General features: G+C 43.9%; 2 protein-coding genes across 2 annotated transcripts; one reads left to right on the forward strand and one right to left on the reverse strand.

Annotated features, from left to right (window-relative positions):
- Positions 1–275: 275 nt before the first annotated feature.
- Positions 276–9,560, reverse strand: LOC128711745 (motile sperm domain-containing protein 2-like). The gene is made up of 8 exons (XM_053806629.1): positions 9,461–9,560; positions 7,257–7,406; positions 6,838–7,179; positions 6,542–6,762; positions 1,665–1,743; positions 1,014–1,126; positions 740–940; positions 276–671 (listed from the first exon to the last, which is right to left on the reverse strand). The coding sequence occupies exons 1-8, from the start codon at positions 9,558–9,560 to the stop codon at positions 276–278; spliced, it is 1,602 nt and encodes a 533-aa protein (XP_053662604.1).
- Positions 9,561–15,353: 5,793 nt separating this feature from the next.
- On the forward strand, positions 15,354–19,292 carry LOC128711404 (xenotropic and polytropic retrovirus receptor 1). The gene is made up of 6 exons (XM_053806275.1): positions 15,354–15,422; positions 16,359–16,512; positions 16,580–17,988; positions 18,053–18,295; positions 18,365–18,498; positions 19,253–19,292. Exons 1-6 carry the CDS (start codon positions 15,354–15,356, stop codon positions 19,290–19,292), a joined length of 2,049 nt encoding a protein of 682 aa, XP_053662250.1.
- Positions 19,293–19,822: the final 530 nt, after the last annotated feature.

Raw genomic sequence — 19,822 nt, forward strand, 5'->3', positions numbered from 1 at the left:
TTCTACCAATAACTAACGAATAATTTACTTCATAAAATAACCCTACCGTAGGAGACACCCGTACAAAGAACAAGAGCCTAGAAAATATAAACTATCGTAGTGAAACGGAAAAACTGAGCACAATATTGTTTCACACCAAACCGTCAGAACAGAAAGAGAAACGGGTATAAATGTATACAAAAAAATCGGGGAAAATGTAACATGAAAAGAGAATTTATCCAAACATGACAAAGCTGAATGGAAAAGCTCGAAATGGTGCACATAAATTTAGCATCTCAATGATGTCTGTCGGCCACGCTGCAATACTCAGAAGCATTGCTCTTTATCTCTATTTTCAGTATGTACACGATGGCTATAGCGAGCAGCACGAACAATACGCATGTAATCCATTGGAAGCGATGATTCCGTTTCACCTGCACCTCCAACCGGTGTGTCGTATCGTTCAGATGCGAAATGGTTTGCTGCAACAGATGCATCTGCTTATCCGCGCTCATATTCATCATGCTGCTACCGCCATAGGATCCACCCATCACACCGTACTGATCGGGTCCAGCACTGATGTTACCGGTCGTACTTCCGAACATCTGTTCGAGCCCGTTTTGGTCAAAGTTTACGGGCAGCGCGCACTTCAAACGATGCAGCTCTACCGATGCATCCTTGGCGGAGATGTTCTAAAAGTGTATCAATAAGAGGACATTAATTCGAGGATCAACCCAACCGTATGTTATACGATACAAACCTTCCAAAGCTCGGTTAGATCCTGCGGACTGGTTGAATTTTCACTCGTTAGTCCAATGCACATGACCAAAAATTTTTCTCTATTGATTGTATGTATTTGTTGACCATGCTGTAACATTACATTTATCGTAACGCTTGCCGATGGGGGCAAAAATCCCGTACTGGGACGTACCCGAAACTTTTCCGGAGCAGTAGTTTTCACCTGAAATATAAACAGAGATATGCACAGTGTTAAACATTTAACGCGATAGTGTCGGTCAAACTTCATCGTGTACCTTGTACGATACATCCTTCGTGTCCACATTGGTGATTTCAACCGTGCCGACCAAGTCGCCGCCAACTTTGGAGAAGGTAATGGTGTTTTGTGGCTTTATCCGTAACATTTCACCTGCAATCGAAACACAATAATAACAATCAGCACTTCTATCAGTAGGTTGTAGATAAAGGAGACCGGACGAAACGCCTAGCGATAGAGCATAATCGTGACGCAAAGAGCTTCCTCTACTTTGCAGAAATTACCCTCTCTATCTACCTCTTCAAATGATAACTGTATAATGTAATATGCTGATATACCTACAGGACATCAAATAGTTAACTTTAGGTTACAAACCTATTGTTTCCTTCAATTCTATAATTAAGTTTATAAACAAAATATTAAGTTATGTAATTCTTGGAATGTTTTTCAAAGGTAATTCTTAAATATTTAATATCGCATGTCGAAAACGTCCAACCTAATCTACCCACGTGTAACTCCGTGGGGCCGCCTTCATTTGACGAGTGAATTTTAAATTAATCGCAATCGATTTTCTGCCAAACTGGACGAAGCGTTTTTTTTTTTTTACACAGGATTCCACCCACTTCTCTTTTTGAACGGAAGCCAAAAAATCTATTAACCAAGCATGTTAACCATCGCTGGCATTACCTACCTTCGCTGTTCTCCGGGAAATTGCTGTTCGCTTGTTCAAGCATTGGCGATTCTGGTGGGCTGAGGTTGGCAAAGTGAACCTGGGGTGAGAGTGGATGGTACCGAGAATGAAACATTGTTATAATGCGCGTTGTGTGACCAATTTAATGTTTAACGCTATGGTTCTGTAACTGTTTTACTCGTTAACTAAGAGGAAGTGTTGTAAAAAAAAACTGCCGTACACTTTGCACTGTTCTGCAACACCCTAGTTCTAAGCCGAAATGCTGCAGTCGAATGATGGTTTGATGCTCACCCCTGCCGGCGTGTATGCTGCGGTTGGCTCCTTTTCGGACCCCGGGAATCTCCAAGACCCAACGGAGGGTAAAATATGCTATTAGAGTTTTAAAAATAGTTTCAATCCTTAAGCTGCAGCTACTTTGGCCAGGGAATCACGGCCACCAACCGACAGGTGCGTTTGCATTCAATTGTCGAGAGGGTGAACTTATTTATCTAATAATCGTTCACTAGCGGAATATTGCGCTGCGGTCAACAAAGGGACAAGGTCACTAATAATAAAACACTTCGCGCGATTCACACACTTGTTGCAATACTGAAACTTTCGTCTAGAGTTTGAGCAAAACCAACTCTGGAGTCGTTTGTTGAACCGAATTATCTGCACAAGCGAACGTTTCGTGCGGCATTGAAAACTAAAGTCACCTCCTTCACAATTCTATCGATTGGTTTCAAACGGAACGGCAGCAGTCGGGTTTTATACACGGGGTGTGGGAAAACGGTGCAACGTTGATGTATAATTGATTCCGTTCACGCTATCCTACGTTGCGGAAGTTCTTTTACACCAGCGTTTCCTGCGAGATTTGAGCAATTTCAGGCCGTGGATTTTGCTCCTGAATACGGGAATTTCGTCTGTGGTCTGTGTTTGTATCTGTTCCGCTGAAATTCCAACTCAGTAGCAGTTGCGTCCCTTGCATTTGACAGCTGGGTTGAATCGCACGGAAACACACTTTCCAAGCCGGTTTGATTTGGTAGGTTGTAACTAAAATTGATTATTTTCCTTTCCACATGTTGATTGCAAATTTGTTTGGGTCAATCTAATATAAAACTAGGATACAATCAACACATATAAAAACCTTGTCTATTAATGTGACTTATAACTATAATCCACAAGTTGTGTTTAAAAATTGTCAAATCTCTACAGTGGGAGATATAAACGCGCACATCTCCTCAACAAAGCGCCAAAAAGCTCTCTGAAAGCTTTTCTGTTTGAATTAGCCGGTTTGCCGGTTAGCTACAACACGGGTTTTTGCAACATTCAAATGTTGCCACAAGTTCACAATGCTGGTCAAACAGACATCCGATTTTGTTCCGTGTTTCCACATTTGTTGTATAGCTTACAATCAGCAAACCCACATCTTTGGGGAATTAATGCTTCTTCACGGTTTGTCAAACCATATGCAACCATGCGATTAAAAACCGAACATTAACCACATTCAAAATTCAATGATACTTCTCTTCTCTTTCTTCACACAACACTCATAAAGCCACCCAGGCACAAGAAACCGATGAAGGGACCCCTACAACAGTAAAAACCGGTTCCATTTGTTGGTCACGAAATTTCTGCACAATTGCAGCCTTTCGGTTGCAACAAGTCTCCACAACCGGTCGTCGCTCTTCCGTATCGTTCGCATCATGCGGGACGCACCGGTAATGGGCGCGATGTACTTGTACGTTGCGAGTTCATGACTCGTGCATGGTAAGAGCAGATCATTACAGCAGAAAGGGAAAGGTGAAACTCGTCTTAAGACCTTGCCTTAGCAGCGTGAAATTGAAATTGCATAATGCTCCATACGGCTCCAAAGGCGCCGAGGTCTATAATAAGTGCCGGTAACCTCGATGTCATTGCGTTGCATTGCGAAAATCAAAAGTTTTCGTTGTAAATAAGATATATTAATTCACGCGACAAATAACTGCTTTGCTGGGAAAAGAAATGATTTACTAAAACGAGGATCGAACAAATATTATTTCACTATTTACCCTTGCCATTGTGGGATGAAAATCGTTGACTGGTTGTCTGTTGTAGAAAGAAACTGTGGCGAATTCAACTCCTTTCTAGTTATCACTTTACATAAGCTCCCAATCACACTTCTGATATTGTGTGGTATAAATGGTATCAACACTTAGCACCTTCGAACAAGATCACCACTGTTTCCTTGACGGCCACGTGTCTACTATGAAATAACGCGTTCAGCTTCCTGCTTGCCACAGCTGATTGGAGCTGATTCCGAAAGCTTGAGATTGCGTGTAACTTGTCAGCAGTTGGTATTATTATGTACGAGCAATTTCACCGACGGACGACTGTTGGCACTACGTAATGTTTTTTTTTTTTGTGATTTTTGGAGCGGATAGATATATTCTGTCCCACACGCGTGTTACGATCGGAATTCGAAGCAACTAATCAATATTTATTTTTGGAAAATTGGAAAATAGTAAACGAATGGAAGGAATGCACGATGCGGATCGGCTGCTGCTTATTCGGTAGGTCCTCGACATCGACATTCAACCCCATTCAGGACAGTTCATGTGCAAGCACTGGAGAACTATAACATTTCAGAACCCTTCCGATGTGTTTGGAACCGCCTCAGAAGACGACACACCTTCAAGAACATTCCACTGTCTTTTGGCTTTTAATCGATTTGAAACGCGTCACATCACGGACGGGAACTGCCCGGGGGACGTTGAGCGTACTGACGGGAAGTTGGATGATACACGTTCGATACGTGTATTGTGCTGCCACATGGCACAACAGGCCATACAGTACGCGAATTGCTTTTGATGGTTCGATTCGTATTCGTATTCCGTTGCCCCGGGTGAACTTTGTTTAACGATGTTCGCTCCACCGCTAACACTTAATTGCAAACGTGCAAACAAGCGCGAAACGCACGGTAAATATGATGACGATTTTGAGGTCACTCTGGCAGCGTTACGGTGTGAAAGAAAGAATAAGAAGCCTTCTTCGATACAACACTCCAAAACCAAAAAAAGAAAAACAGCAATCCGTTCTCGCGCGCGCGTCTGTCACGATCAGTGGCCGGTGAGTTACTAAACTTCTCCTGCAAGTATCACTTTCAGCCGTGAGCTCTTGAACCGTTTGCAGTTTCTTTTTGCTCGAAGTATCTTGCCGCTGCCGCTCCCGCGTTCTGCTTTCAGTCAGGCGACTGACGACGAGCCATGATAGAGGGCGAATACGCGTGAAGCAAAACGGTGTACCAGGGCTGTTAAATAAATTGTTTTACCGGCTCGTCGGACCGCTGCAACTCGCGCGCAAGAGAGGAACAAAAATCGGTATGAAAGAAGGAGGGTTTGGTTGCATTGGGAGGGGATTTGTTTTATATACAACACCATATATACTGAGCTGGCTTTCCGTCTTGCTGAGGTGAGATCAGCGGGTTTGACGCTTTTTCATAATATGCCGACAAGCATTTTTGCCGGTAAAGTGACTGACTGTCTTCAATGACGTGAGACGTGGTGTATTGCCTTCACCGGGAGAAATTTACGAGGTGCATTTCGAGACAAGCGTAATAAAGCGTTTGAAAATGTAATTCAGCTTTGGGGTTTTGTTTTCATTCAATTTTGTAGTGTTGGGTAAAATCAATTTTTTTCCAGAGTCGGATTAATCCGACTCCGCAGTAACTCCGGAATACTAAATGATTGAGGGGGAATGACACCAGAGCTCACTCCGAATTTGACTCCAGATTCAGGATGACTCCGGGTTAATCCGAAATCGACTCCGAGGTTGGTTCCGGATTTACCGGAGTCAACTGACTAATAACACATTAAGCTCCGTATTGAACTCCGATTTTTTTCAGGAGTTGAATCCGGAATTTCGGCTTCGGAGTGGATTTATGAATTCACTTCGGAGTGAACATAAATACTATTTAGTAAGGGTAGATATATTATCCTTTCGTTTTCATTATAAAAGATTTAATGTTTTTTTCTTTTATTGAAGTTATTAATTTTAAATATTATTAGAAGTAATTTTTATCAATGTAATAGCTATTGTTATCATTGTTTAGATTTAACTGTATTGCATTTCAATTTAATGAAAAAAGGTAATATGAAAGGGGTAAGATAAGTTTTGAAAAGGATAAAATTAAAACTATATAAGATATGAATTGTGCTTGAATTGCATTAAAAACTGAATGTCTAAAAATACACTCGTAAAACCTTCTGCACTTATCATAGTTACATATTTAAAAAGAAACAGCTGATTGAGTTGCACGCAGTATTCAGCGTGCCGAATTCGCCATCGCAGAGCCGGTAGGAAACAGTTCTGGTTCTACAAGTGTGAGAGACAAGCTTTGAAGCTGCCGGTGGAGGAAAAAAATACAACATGAATCATTAAAAGATGTTTATCATTTGATGTAAAGGTTATCTTGATAATGTTCACCGATACACCCATTGGCACGAAAGCGATACGAAATGGAATTCCAGCTTCCTTTGGACATGCACTTTTGTCCATTCACTTAAGACATTGGAAGAGTAAATAAGCTTTACTGAAGTGTTTAAAAACCTCCGCAATCCACCGCACCATGCACTTTATTAATAGTAAAACCTCGCTTCAATGCATTCTGCAGTTTTAGTTGTTCCTCCCCGTCCGATGGTAATGTATACGATGGATGAGTTTTTTTTTTGGAACTCGGTAGTTAAAGCTTCCACAAACATGATTTTTTAACGAAACCACCTAACGCCAACCGTGAAGTGAGCTCCAGTGCTTGAACAGCGTTTGTACGATTTTCAAGTTCATCACACTTTCACACCCAAAATCCATCAGTTAGTACTTAACGCAGCGCAGAGTAAGTGATAGAAATGGATGAGTCTTACCTTTTTCGAGAGAATCCCGTTCGGCATACCGTTCTGCATTAGCGGTAACTCCATCGATTTCCGTCTCTCGGGGATGAACTCAAACACGTAATCGTCTCTGCCACCCCAGCTCCGTGGCATGTTGTCATCGTCGATGTACTCGCGAATATTTTTATTGCTGATGTTCCGTAACCGGTCGACAGCTTTGGCGGGCAGGAGTTTTTTGATGATTTGAAAGGTGGCTAAAATTGAACGAAAGTACGCGCATTAGGTCTTTGCGCACTGTTTCACTACGGTAACGATGTCCAGCTGTTTACCGTTCAAAATCCATGGAAGATCGTAGATGAGAATGTAGTTCAGAGAGCAGGGATAATAGTTTTTGAACGTGTTAATGATGTACTTCGTGTAGTCCATATCGACGTTACTGAGACCGGTGTCGGTAAGATCGAACACGATCGTCACTAGATCGTCGTTCGCTTCGCGAATTATTCGCTCGATCCAGTACAGAAAGCACTTCTTCAGGTCGTCCAAATTGCGCGTCCCCCGTACGTACATCTTCGATTTGAAGATGAACACCGTCTTGCCGTCAATGTCCCGTCCACGGGGATACATCAATGCGTCGTTAATGTATTCCATCCGTATATTATCTTCGCGAATATCTACAAAATATGAAACACGGAGATACACATCTATTAAAGCCACCGGCTTGTTACAGATCTCACAATTAGACACTTACCATTGATGCCCGATGCTTTGCGCCATTCCAACGTTTCCCACAGTTGCTTCAACGAATCCTTCATGTTTAGGTCATTGTTCTCCAGGAACTTTGTTAACCAACCGTCGCCTTCAAAAACCCACCTCATATCATGCTCGTGGAAGCCACCGACTGCGAAGGAGGAAAAAATGTAACCGGTATTACTTAAAAATTCAAATGAGTTAAATAACTATTCAAATATCGCCGTGAGTCAAACATAAACCAGTCCCGCTGAAAGTATGAAGTCGATGACTTCGATATCTTCCATTGGAAATGCATGGTAAGCCTTGAACTAGAGATCGTTTGAATTCTCGCAGGGATTGGTCCGTGACTGATGGGATAAGATGGTGTTGGAAGTGAGCAGATCAGTTGGTATAGGCGTTTTGCTTGTTTCGCAAGTCTATGATGGTTTTATGAAGATGACTTAAGAAAGTTCACCAACGAATCAGACGAGAATGACAGAAGGAATAAAATTGGTTTCATTCATCGTTAAATTTAAATAGATTCTGTTTCGTCTTTTATCACTGTATTATGAATCAAAATGTTTCCACATCTTCCACTTTTTCCTACGCCTGAAAAAACTAATTTTGCATTCTTCAACAAAAACTGTAAGCTCAACAAATCGGTAATTAGACGCCTTTTGCCCTTTCCCATACTATGACCGCCAAAGACGCGGCACAATTTCCAAAAGACCACAAGTGGAAGCATCGTGCAACGTTGCTTTGGTAGAAGCGCGGAGCGTTACCAATGTCAACGCGAGATGAGAGATGGACGCATCTTATCTAACTCCCCAACAGCGTCCAACAAGACCTTGAATGTCGTCCCAATGCATATCGTCGGGTGCGACGTCATCAAGTGGACTGATCTCGACGTTAGGCACCGGCTGTTGCCTCGAGCGTACAACAGCGTGTCGGTGTGTCACAAGTCGGGTGCGTTTGTTACGGTTCGGTAGAGCAGTGCCCGCACAGTCTGGGGTACTGGGTCTTTCAGGGGGCGACCTTGGACCCAAAACGGTGTCTATTCAGTGCGAGCTTTAACACAGCACAAGCAGCCCGGTGAAAGGGGAATAGTAGTGCATAGTAGGCGATGATGAGAAAATACAGTGAGGTATTAATTTGCAACACAGCCATCAACGCTTGGTGTATGTGCACACATGGTGGTGAAGATGAGCTAATGCTCTGAGCAGTATGTGGTAAGGCGAAATGATGCACTAACTAGGGATGGGCGACAAATAACATGTTTTTGATGTTCCATTGAAGTTTTTGCATGTGGATATTGAAGACATGTAAAAATTTGGTTTATTTTTAACACTTAATTAAAATGGCTAATAAATAAATATTATTTTGCTGTCAAAAATTGTACCAACGCATCTGATACAGAATGGTTATCTTCAGAACTCGAGATATCCGAACAAAAATTAAAAATTCAACAATTTAAAAAAAAGATCTAAATGAACCCAGAAAGTGTTCCTGGCACAAATATCACTTTTAATTTATCGTCTGATGAAAAAAACACAAAAACCAGCAGGGCTAATTTATTTATTAATTGCAGCTTAAAAAACGTTGGGATATAATGGGTTAAGCACAAACAGTAGAATTAACACAAGCGTCCTCGAAATAATACGCTGTTATTAGCAGCTTGATAACGCCAACGCCAAGGGTAAATAGTGTGACAAATTTGTAGTGACAATGAAGACACAATCTACGTAACATGCGTGTAAACATTTATTCATGAACTTTGTAGCAAAAGGAATCAAATAAAAAAAAAAAGTTCCAAAAATACTGTATGCGTAACAAATTACCGACTAATGTTTAACTTTTGGTTCGAGCAATAATTGACACTTCAAAGCAATCGTACTGATAATTAAAATCACAAGACAAAACAAAACAACGCGTCACCATGAATTTCACAGCTTGCATGAAGGGAGCAATAGAGACAAAACCCTATCGCCCTCGTCGTGCGTGATTAATTTCTTTTACATCGGCCAGATAACGACCTGGAAAACTGTGCTGTGTCACTCGGTGGTGACCTCGCGACACGATTTCTTCGACGTGATTCAAGGTAATATGGACGCATTCGACAACGTGATGACAAAGCGGTTGAGCAACCGAACCGTCCTCCGGCATGGTGTTGGCGATAGTGTACTATTTACTTAGCGTCTATAGCATCAGGCGCTTGTACGTTACCTGGAACTTTTGCTGCATCTTTATCTAGTTTCTCCTTGAACAGCTGCCTTAGTTCGGCCACCTGGGCCGGCGTCGGGTTAAGAAACTCTGGTAACGTCATTTCGGATCGCACAAGCAAAATGAAGGCACTCGGTAAATGGTAAATGCACACCGATCAATTAAGCAACGCAAAACTCCTAATTACTGACTTTTTGGCACACTAGACACTAGACACATAAACTTTCTTGCTGGACGGCTGAATTTACTTCTCGCACACCGCTTGCTGAGCTGTTAACTTTGACTTGGCATAGCACAATATTTGTGGTCGTCACTGTAAACTACTACCCGTTTGACTGGGAACGGTTTACTTTCACGCACGACACCTTTTTTCACACACTTACGCTGGAAAAACAAAAATGATTTACAATCGATTATTTCCCAATACCTCCAATTAGTTACCACACACACACACACACAAACACAGCTCCAGCTGCGGATGCTGGAAGCTGCTGGTTTTTTTGGTCGGACATTAGACATACACACTACGCTACATTAGTATCGCCAGTTTATTGTTCCACGATGTTTTCAACCAAAGCGAAGGTCATGTTTTGGTGTTACATTATAGTTCGCTTCTTTTTCTACCAAGCACCGCACGATTTCATAATCACCACCTGCATGGGCTAATGTTCCGCATCGGATCGGAGAATCAATCGTCACAACCGTACCGATCTCGTGGATCAAATGCGTGTGTGTTTTCTTCTTATTGTTTTGTTTACTTCTACTATGTGGTGTGCGTTAGATTTGCGTTCAACCGGGAGGCACAACACAACCGGATGAGCTTGATCGTTAATAATAGCTGTGTGCGGCTTTTTGTTATTCCACAGGAACAGGTTTCTTCTATGCTGCAGATCGATACACCGAATACAGTGAAGAATACAACTTGGCACGATCACTTGGGGTCACTTCGCTGGAGGAAGTTGTGTGAGCGTGTGTTTTTTTTTAAGTAGTTGCTGTTGTTGTTTCCCTCAACTCCGTTCGTAAGTAATCTTTCCGTCAGTGGCTATCTGATTGCTGCCGGTCGGCATTTGTTGCTAGATAACCGTGAGAAACACCACACATGGAAGTTGATGGTTACCTTGGTGACAACCGTCGAGAGGCTGGACAACTGAACGAAATTTCTAGCACAACAACCCTCACGAAAACGTACACTGCAGCTGTTATCAACCGTCGGGCATGTACGCGGGTGTGTGACACGTGCGAATTTTCGCACCCAAACGCGCTAAAGCTCCCGTTAGCCTTGGGTGGACAGGTGGGCCAAATATCCACACTTCACTCACAACCACGCCGTTGTGAGTGTGGAATTCGGAAGATGCTTCTCGTTTTGATACTTTGGCACGAAAATTTCCACTCCACGTTCAATGGGACGGCGATAGAATAGGGAACGTGGGCCGTCAGACAGACAACATCAAACACGACCGAACGCACACCGAAAACTGACTGTTGGCGTGTGATCGCGGTGCCAAGCTCAGCATTGACGTCTAGCATCGGGACGGTATACGGGTTTTTGTTTTGCTTTTTGGAGGGAAGAAGCCGTTCACCTAAAGCCATGGCGTTATCTTTCCACTCTCGCACTCTCGCAAACGCGCACAACATTCGGTTGGCTCTTTCCTAATGCCGTGGAACTCCCGTGTGTCCGTGGATAGCGCTCCGTCCCCCCTCCTTCCCTCCTCCCCTCCTCCCTCTTCCCCTTTTCGTATACACGACGATGGGGCAATCAATGCTGCTGTGGCGGCTAGCGCAACCGGGTCGTCTGCCCCGGTGGATTTTTTTTTCGGCAACCGCGAGAGAAAAGAGCATCGCGCAAAGAAAATTTACCAACGAACGAAACGGTACCACATACAACAACGACAATAAAACGAAAAACAGAAGGAAAGAAAAACCTGGTCGGTATGGGGAAATTTACTCCCCAAAGCTCATACGACAGCGGTGGAAGGAAATGAGATATGGAGAAAGATGAACACGATCGGAACGAGACAAGAGAAAAACGCATGGACCAAACGGTAGGCAAATGTGGTTCTTCGTTCGAGCATGTGCGTGACGCACGGAACGGCGAAAATTAATCGAAAAAAACACACACCCAACAAAATAGAGTTGGATCACAAGACCGGACAACTCGGTACAGTTCGAATCAGTTATTTTTTAGTAAACGAACGAATGGCGTTACTGCAGTTCGTCAATAGTCCCCGATGAGTAAAGTATGTGTACGAGATAACTAGGGACACATTTTTATGAGACACAGAAGAACGAAAGATCTGCACCGCTCGTTCAGTTCTTCTCAAAGAACGAACCGGTTCGCTCTAGTTTACGCGAAACTAAAAGAGTTTCGTTCCACACTGTGTTGTTGAAGAGTTCCAGAGTTCTTGAACAGTATGAAGTCGAAGAGTTCATGAATTCTAGCAGGAGTTACATCTAGTGTTGTGCTTAATGAATCTTTTGAGAAGAGTCATTCGTATAAAACTTAAGTGAGGAGTCATTCAAATCAGAAATCGCATCTATCGACTCCCAACAGAATCCTCAAAAATCCTTGATAAACTCCATGGAGGAAATAAATCTTGGCTGATTCAACGATCTTCCAGGATTCATGAATCTTTTAAATAGATATTCAGATTTATTCGTTCCGTTTAAAGATTCAATCGGATTCACCTAACGTTACATCCCATAATTTTCCGTTGTCGACACAATCGAATTCTCATGGCCACGACTAGTATCGAGGCGAGGCGAAGTGAATAATGATATCACCGGTAATCACACCGATGCGATGCTACGACATACAGGCCCGTAACCGGCCAGGCTTATCAGAAAATAACCACGTGCGTTATCGTTGACTTTTGAAGCAGAGCTCGATAACGGCTCCAATATGCAGGAACACAGGAACGCGGAGGAAGGAATCAGGTTGTTTTCGAGTCTCGGTAAGACAGAAAGACACCTGCAAGCGATTAAAGTGTGGATGCGTTCTACGTGAGCATTTAGCGTAAAATAATCTAATGCAAGTGCCCACAAATACCTTTACAAAGCATTGCTGGCGGTACATTACCAAATAGGCAAGAAATGGCCTCTTGTTTTTCGGGGTGCAGATTTCTGGGATGAGATGAAGCAACTCATCGTGGTTTGCGTCAGAATGGAAAAAAAAAATCGAACTAATGACGCTGGCTGTAATATAGCCGTCAGCAATAGCCACAACTTTGAAGATCATATTTGCTGACCAATCCCTTGAGCGATCGTCAGTCGATTGCGCTTTTGAAGCGCACGAACGTAACACAAATGGTGGAACAACTAACGTGCCTACATTTGTAAACACTCGAAGCCATTAGAAACGATGATCGATGGCCTCATCTCATCGCCTCAAGATCCCACTTTCCAGAAGCGATCTTTGACCATGGCCTCCAACAAACGCTCGGAACTCACTCGGGACTGTCCTTGGTTTTTGGGACCTTGGACGATTGCACGCATGTATGTTTTGTTGCAGGGGTTTTTGCATGAACAGATCAGAGCTTTCGATAAAACTGGTTTTTTTTTTGCGTGACGATGCTCTCTGCAGCAAAGTTGGTACGCGAGCACATCGAACGATCTATCAAATCGAAATCATCACAGCCACGACCCCGCAGGCCGGTGTTGTGTAATTGGGTGCTATTTTGGCGCCTCCCCACAAAAGTCGCGCAATTTATTGATGTCGACGGCACGGCAAATATCTGCGATCGAAGTGCTTGGCGGCGATAAAACGCTGCACTGTTCGAGGGCAAACGATTTGCGACACACGGTGACGAACAGTCCAAAAGAATGTGGATAATACAGAGCGTTGTGTTCAATGTCTCCTCATAGATAGTTTCGGAGTCTTCGGGAAATAAATCAACTTGATGTCTAAAGCAAATGGGGAAGTGTGTTCTAAACCTGGACAAAAACCACATTGGAGGATGATGGGTGCATCGTAATAGCATTATGTCACACAATTGATGTGCTGCAATAGTGGCTTGCTCACGGGCCGTGTTGTTAGTAATGGCAAGTCAATGGCTTCTTATCAATTGCTCAGCATTACGAACAGTTTTCTTCACTCCGAACAATAGATGGCAAACGCATCTCGAGTGATTGAGATGCTTGCGAATAAAAAACTGTTTTACACAATCGAAACCGGAAACAAATGCACAATGCAATATGCAGTAGATGCACACTGACGGTGATCCCGGTAGGTAAACAGGTTATGAGTTTAAAGTTAATCTGGACTGACTGGTCTTGGTCCTGCCAATGTTGGCTACTGGTTAGGCTTTAAGTTATTATTTAGATTCTTGCTTCATCCAGTGCATAACTCTTTGCACTTACACATAGCAATACAAGTACATCTGTTTCGGCTTATCATGAACGATTCTATTCGTGCTGTGTCCCCTTTTTCGCAGAAAACGACTATCGGACACATTGCATACTGTAAAACCCCAATAAAAAAAGGAGTGACTAAAACACATGTCCCCCATCCGGCAGCATTCAGTTGGAGCTGTATCCAGATGTTTGTCCATTGCTTTATAGCATTTCGCTTTGCGCTTGTGTTCTGTTCTCAGGGTACTGCTCAAGGACTTCCAGGACATCCAGGAAGCCCACACTTGGAAGGAAATAGTGAGTGTGGAAAATCGATGATGACTTTCCCAGAATTGGCATGGCATCAAATTACTTTCCTGGCGACGTAATATGACTATCGAAGATACGGAGCGTGAGGAGTGTGTTTGATCGTCATATCTACTCGCTTTCCCCGATACAGATAATCTTGAAGTTATCTTCACAAGTTAATGTGGTGTAATACAAGGTTTCTAATCATATCCTTTACAGCAGCGCTCCATACGCCGGTTAGGCAGTCTGTTGGTCAAGGTCACCTCTTGAGATGACTTTTCTGCCTTGAAAGAGCACATTAACGAGAAGGTGCTAACTTCACACCGGCATTTCGTCGATAAGGGTTCTCACGTGAAGTTGACTGTTTTTTTCAGTTTTTTTTTATCAAAACCACACACTCACAAACAATTGCCTATTCAGTGCGCACCGGCAAAAAATAGTTCTCAATTTCTGGTGTAAAAAACACATTACAATCACTCGCTTACGGTCGCACTATTATTACCACCTCAAAACATGATCGCATCATCAGCACATCATCAACGCATCGAAGTAATTTCACTAATCTAACACATTCGGCTCTAACTAACTGCACCAATTTACCGGAGGAACAAACAAGCAAAGCGGAACACACCGCCGGACCGTACCGCGGTAGGCTTCCTGCTGCGACAGCGTGCGAGATGTAAATAATGTAAAGCGTTCTCGGAGAACGAGCCGTGTATACGCCATCGCCATCTGATTCACGATTTACGCTCGCACATTAGTGACTGCTCGGTGGACATGCGATTTTGACAGCTGCTCTCCGCAATGATATTGAGATGGCGCGCTCGCCTTTCTTCTTGGTTTGGTTTTGGTCGTCTGTGTTGATTATCCACATGCGTTTGAAATTGAAGCTTACGAATTCTCACTTTGGTTACTTTTGTTTCGTTTATTTGAGGCAATCCATTAGTATCTCCTGCAACACCGTTGAAAAAGGCATTCATCTGTCATCGGGCACGATTTTCCCGCAAGCGCTTTGCGTTGTTTTCCACCTTTCCTCGGTACCTTGTGCTCTTCGCACGACAAAACGAATCGTACGAAAAAAAAAATACCCCGACACAGTCGATGATGCTGTAGCGAGTTGAAGTACCTTTTCCCATCAGAGACAAGTGTCTCACACACGCTCGCGTGCGATGTGCGCGGTAGTAACTGCGTTCGTCCGGCAGGTGGTATAGCAAACCGAACTTCCAACTGCAAAAGTACATCGCCCACAACCATCACAACCATGAAGTTTGCCGAACATCTGGCCGCCCACATAACGCCGGAATGGCGCAAACAGTACATACAGTACGAGGTAAGCGATTGTTGCGTCGCGGGTTTGGGGCTGTTCCAGCAAAAAAAAAAAGTGACACCATCCGGAAAAATGGATTCTTCACCGTTTGACCCATCCCGTGACCCTTGGCCAACATGGTGGCGAAGCGCGAGTGTGGAAACATCATCGGGTAACGGGCATCTGCGCAGACGCGAACTGCACTGTTTATGTTACGCTTCGGTGCCGATTCGGGGATTGAACGGGCGTGAAAAGCAGAACAGCAAAAGAAAGAAAAAAAATCCACCCCCGAAAAGTGACCCGACCTTGAACGTGTGTAAACAATGCACGTCAGCTGTTCGCGCCACGATGCCCGCGTGCGACAGGTTCCTCTCCGTCCAAAGGGAAAAAAGCCATTGGTCTAAATTTTGATTTTCCGCTCATACTGCGATCACCTGTTAAACGCTTCCATTCCGGCCGCAAAAATGGCAAAAATTCAATTCGCCGAGACTGAGGGGTTTTGAATGGGTTACGGTACTGTGTGTCAAACACATGTTTTCAACGCACGTTCTGAGGACAACCGGTAACCGGTTGCGTTTTCTCCTGTTTGTGTAGATCAATGTGTTTATTCTAGTGTTGGGTAAATCTGATTCAGATTCCTCAATCTGGATGAATAAATCTGAATTTCTATTTCAAAGATTCAGAAATCCTCAAAGATTTAGGAATCCTCAAAGAGCCATTAACCATACAAGACTTATGATCCTACCTCCTCCCGTCTTCAGTTGTCAAAACTGGGCCCCAATTGCCATTTTGCTTAAGGCTTCAAGAGCCTTGATCCGCCACTGCTCTTAGGATTCTTGTATCTTTTGGGAGTCGAATGATGATTTGAATGACTCCTCCCTAAAGGTTCTTGCTGTCTACTGTGGTTTATAGAAATTGCTTTTAAAAATTGTATAATATTTCCATTCAAAACACTTGCAGGAGATGAAGGCCCAACTGTACGCGGCCGTCGAACAGTCGCCGTCAGCCGAACTGGTCGATCCAGAGGTGCTGACGCGCTACTTTGCCAAATTCGACGAGCAGTTTTTCCACTACTGTGATAGTGAACTTGCCAAAATCAACACGTTCTATTCTGGTAAGTGTGTCGGGACGAGTTCCAGACGAGTTTGGCCGCAAATGACGCACCCCGCTCTCGTTCGCAGAAAAACTCGCCGAAGCTACGCGCAAATTTGCCAACCTTCGGACGGAGCTGAGCGAAACGCTCGAGATGGAAGAAAGCACGAAGAAGAAGAAAGACAATCTTCACAAGATGAAAAAGAATCTGCTGCGCAAGAAGAACGTGTCCGTGCGCAAGATCCAGGAGCTGAAGCTTGCATTTAGTGAGTTCTATCTGAGCCTTATATTGCTCCAGAACTATCAGAATCTTAACTTTACCGGGTTCCGGAAGATCCTCAAGAAGCACGATAAGCTGCTGAACGTGGATTTCGGTGCGCGATGGCGTGCGGAACATGTCGAATCGGCACACTTCTACGTTAACAAGGACATCGATCGGTTGATCCACGAGACTGAGAACATCGTGACGAACGAGATCGAAGGAGGTGATCGGCAGCGGGCCATGAAGCGGCTGCGTGTACCGCCGCTTGGTGAGCAACAGAGTCCCTGGACCACGTTTAAGGTGGGCCTGTTTTCCGGCTCGCTCATTGTGCTTTGTGTGGCCGTCGTCCTGTCGGCAATGTTCCGGTTGCGGCGTGATGATTGGATCGTTGCATTCCGGCTGTTTCGCGGTCCGCTGCTGATAGTGGAGTTTATGTTCCTGTGGGGCATCAACGTGTACGGATGGCGCTCGTCCGGCGTGAACCACGTGCTCATCTTTGAGCTCGATCCGCGCAACCATCTGTCCGAGCAGCATATCATGGAGCTGGCATCCATTTTCGGTGTCATCTGGACGATGAGTGTGCTGGGCTATCTGTATGCGGACGCACTGGCCATACCGGCGTATCTAAGCCCCTTGATCCTATACCTGTTGATGGCGGGATTTCTACTGAATCCAACAAAAACCTTCCGCCACGAAGCGCGCTTCTGGACGCTGCGCATCTTAAGCCGGATCGTGTTGGCGCCGTTCTTCTACGTGAACTTTGCCGACTTCTGGCTGGCGGATCAGTTGAACAGCATCGTACCGGCATTTCTGGACCTGCAGTACTTTATCTGCTTCTTCTCGACGATCAGTAACTGGAGTCATGCGGAGGACCCGAATCAGTGCATCAACAACTCGCTCTGGATACGGCCGGTTGTCGCCATGTTGCCGGCATGGTTCCGCATGGCGCAGTGCCTGCGGCGGTTTCGGGACACACGCGACGCTCACCCCCATCTGGCGAATGCGCTCAAGTACTCAACTTCATTTTTTGTGGTCATCTTTTCCTCCATCACGCAAGCGACACGGGACCAGTACGCGAAGAGTTCGGACAATCCGTGGTTTTACCTGTGGATCGTGGCATCGATCGTGTCGTCCTGTTACGCATATACTTGGGACATTAAGATGGATTGGGGTCTGTTCGATTCGAAGTCGAGTGATAACAAGTTTCTGCGCGATGAAGTCGTCTATGGATCGAATGTGAGTGTGGTTTGCTTTACTGCGACAAGAATTCGTATTACTTATTTCCACTAATTTTTTTCAGTGGTTCTATTACTTCTCCATCGTCGAGGATCTAATATTGCGCTTTGGATGGACACTTTCCATGAGCCTGATCGAGATGGGATACATCGATCGAGAAATAATCGTATCGATTCTTAGCCCGCTCGAGGTGTTTCGGCGCTTCATCTGGAACTACTTCCGGCTGGAAAACGAACATCTTAACAACTGCGGTAACTTCCGTGCCGTGCGTGATATTTCCGTTGCTCCAATGGATTGCTCCGACCAGGTAGCTTTACCAACAATAGCCCCATGTGGTAATGTTTGATTGTAACCCAATTATCGTGCTCTGGTTTAGACAACAATTCTGCGCATGATGGACGAGGAGGATGGTGTGCGGAATCGACGCACCGTCAAGAAGTTGGCAAACAAGAAAAAGTCCGAACAGCGTCTACTACTCCGGGAGGCAGAATCCACCGAAGACTTGGACATGTAACGTGGCGCTTTCCGTAATAATGTTCTTTGCGTGTCATGTGAATTCCAACGCGGTAGCGCATGTGAGCCGTGTTTGCCGTGCGAGCTTTGTTTCATTGATTGTATGTTTTCGTCTTATTTTTTCGCCAGTCGCCAGTATCGTTCCCGTTGATCATTCAGCACACGCGAGGATCACAACACATTTTTGGAGTCCACGCTTAAGGATGGTTTATTTTTGCGGCATCGTTTAAACGTAACCATTTCATGACTCATCCTCACATTTTGTTGAGAAGTAACAACATTTTCGACATTTGGAGTACTTAGAAATAGTTTATAGTAGTAACGCCTTTTTCAGCATAATGATTTCAGATTTAGTACATCGTCATCGTCATGTTATGTTTTTTGGATGTAGTTTTATTTATTCATCAGTAGATTGATATGTGATCGCTTTGTTGGAGCATAGTCTCGTTGATCGTACTTCACCCGAACTTTCCAAACATGTCACGTCAAATATCATTAATCTGAATTCTCCGTCCCTTCGTTCTCATACGTGAATGCCAATCAATTCAATCTGTAGTACATCCTCTCGAACATAACAAACCTGTGTGAAGAACGCTGGATATCCTAACATCCGGGATACTAAACCTTCGTCTACCTCGTTGTGTTTTTATGCCACGTATCACTGATCAAATGTTCTCCCTCTTTTCTTTGTCTGGATGTGCTTGTGGTGTGTTTGTGTTTTCTTTTCGTTCTCCATCTTCTCAATCCACAGCAGCGACAGTCCTAAAAGGCGGGTCCAGTGGGAAATTTAACGAATTGGCAAACAGGTGTGTGAAGGATTCGTTTTCCCTGACGCACCTGAACCAAAAGTTGTAGACAAATGAAGAGCACGCATTGGGCACGACTACGACGGAAGAATTGGCTGAGACAAAGTGTGGCAAATGTCGCCAAATTAAACGCACTTGACCCGCATTGCAGGAAGTGAGGCTATTGATGACTAAATAAGTTAGCTGTCGCGAAGAAATAATCTAACCCCAAGTCTACTATTTAACACAATAGCCGAAATGTGTCAGTTTAGTTGTTAGTGTACTGTGTAGTACATTGCCGGTTAGATGCATAGTGAAAAAGCTGTACAATTTGAAATACCAAACGTGACATAAAATGTGTTAAATAAGATGATAAATGATTTTCGTTTTCTAGAGATGAAAAGAAAAATTTTTGGACAGTAAAACCTGTTGTGAAAATGTTAACTAAGAAGCATTTTAATTTATTTGAGAAGGAAACTATTCCAGCGGTACTTTCAAATCGTTGTAGTAGAAACACCCTGATGCATATGGCTCAA

The sequence above is a fragment of the Anopheles marshallii genome, chromosome 3, assembly GCF_943734725.1.
Source record: "Anopheles marshallii chromosome 3, idAnoMarsDA_429_01, whole genome shotgun sequence".
NCBI classification, from domain to species: Eukaryota; Metazoa; Arthropoda; class Insecta; order Diptera; family Culicidae; genus Anopheles; species Anopheles marshallii.

Coding starts and splice junctions, on each gene's coding strand:
- LOC128711745 (XM_053806629.1), bottom strand. CDS start 9,560: ATGACGTTACCAGAGTTTCTTAACCCGACGCCGGCCCAGGTGGCCGAA. Junction 7,180..7,256: donor CAAAGCATCGGGCATCAATG/GTAAGTGTCTAA, acceptor CATATTTTGTAG/ATATTCGCGAAGATAATATA. Junction 1,127..1,664: donor TTTCCCGGAGAACAGCGAAG/GTAGGTAATGCC, acceptor TTTCGATTGCAG/GTGAAATGTTACGGATAAAG.
- LOC128711404 (XM_053806275.1), top strand. CDS start 15,354: ATGAAGTTTGCCGAACATCTGGCCGCCCACATAACGCCGGAATGGCGC. Junction 15,423..16,358: donor AACAGTACATACAGTACGAG/GTAAGCGATTGT, acceptor AAACACTTGCAG/GAGATGAAGGCCCAACTGTA. Junction 18,499..19,252: donor TCCACCGAAGACTTGGACAT/GTAACGTGGCGC, acceptor CTCAATCCACAG/CAGCGACAGTCCTAAAAGGC.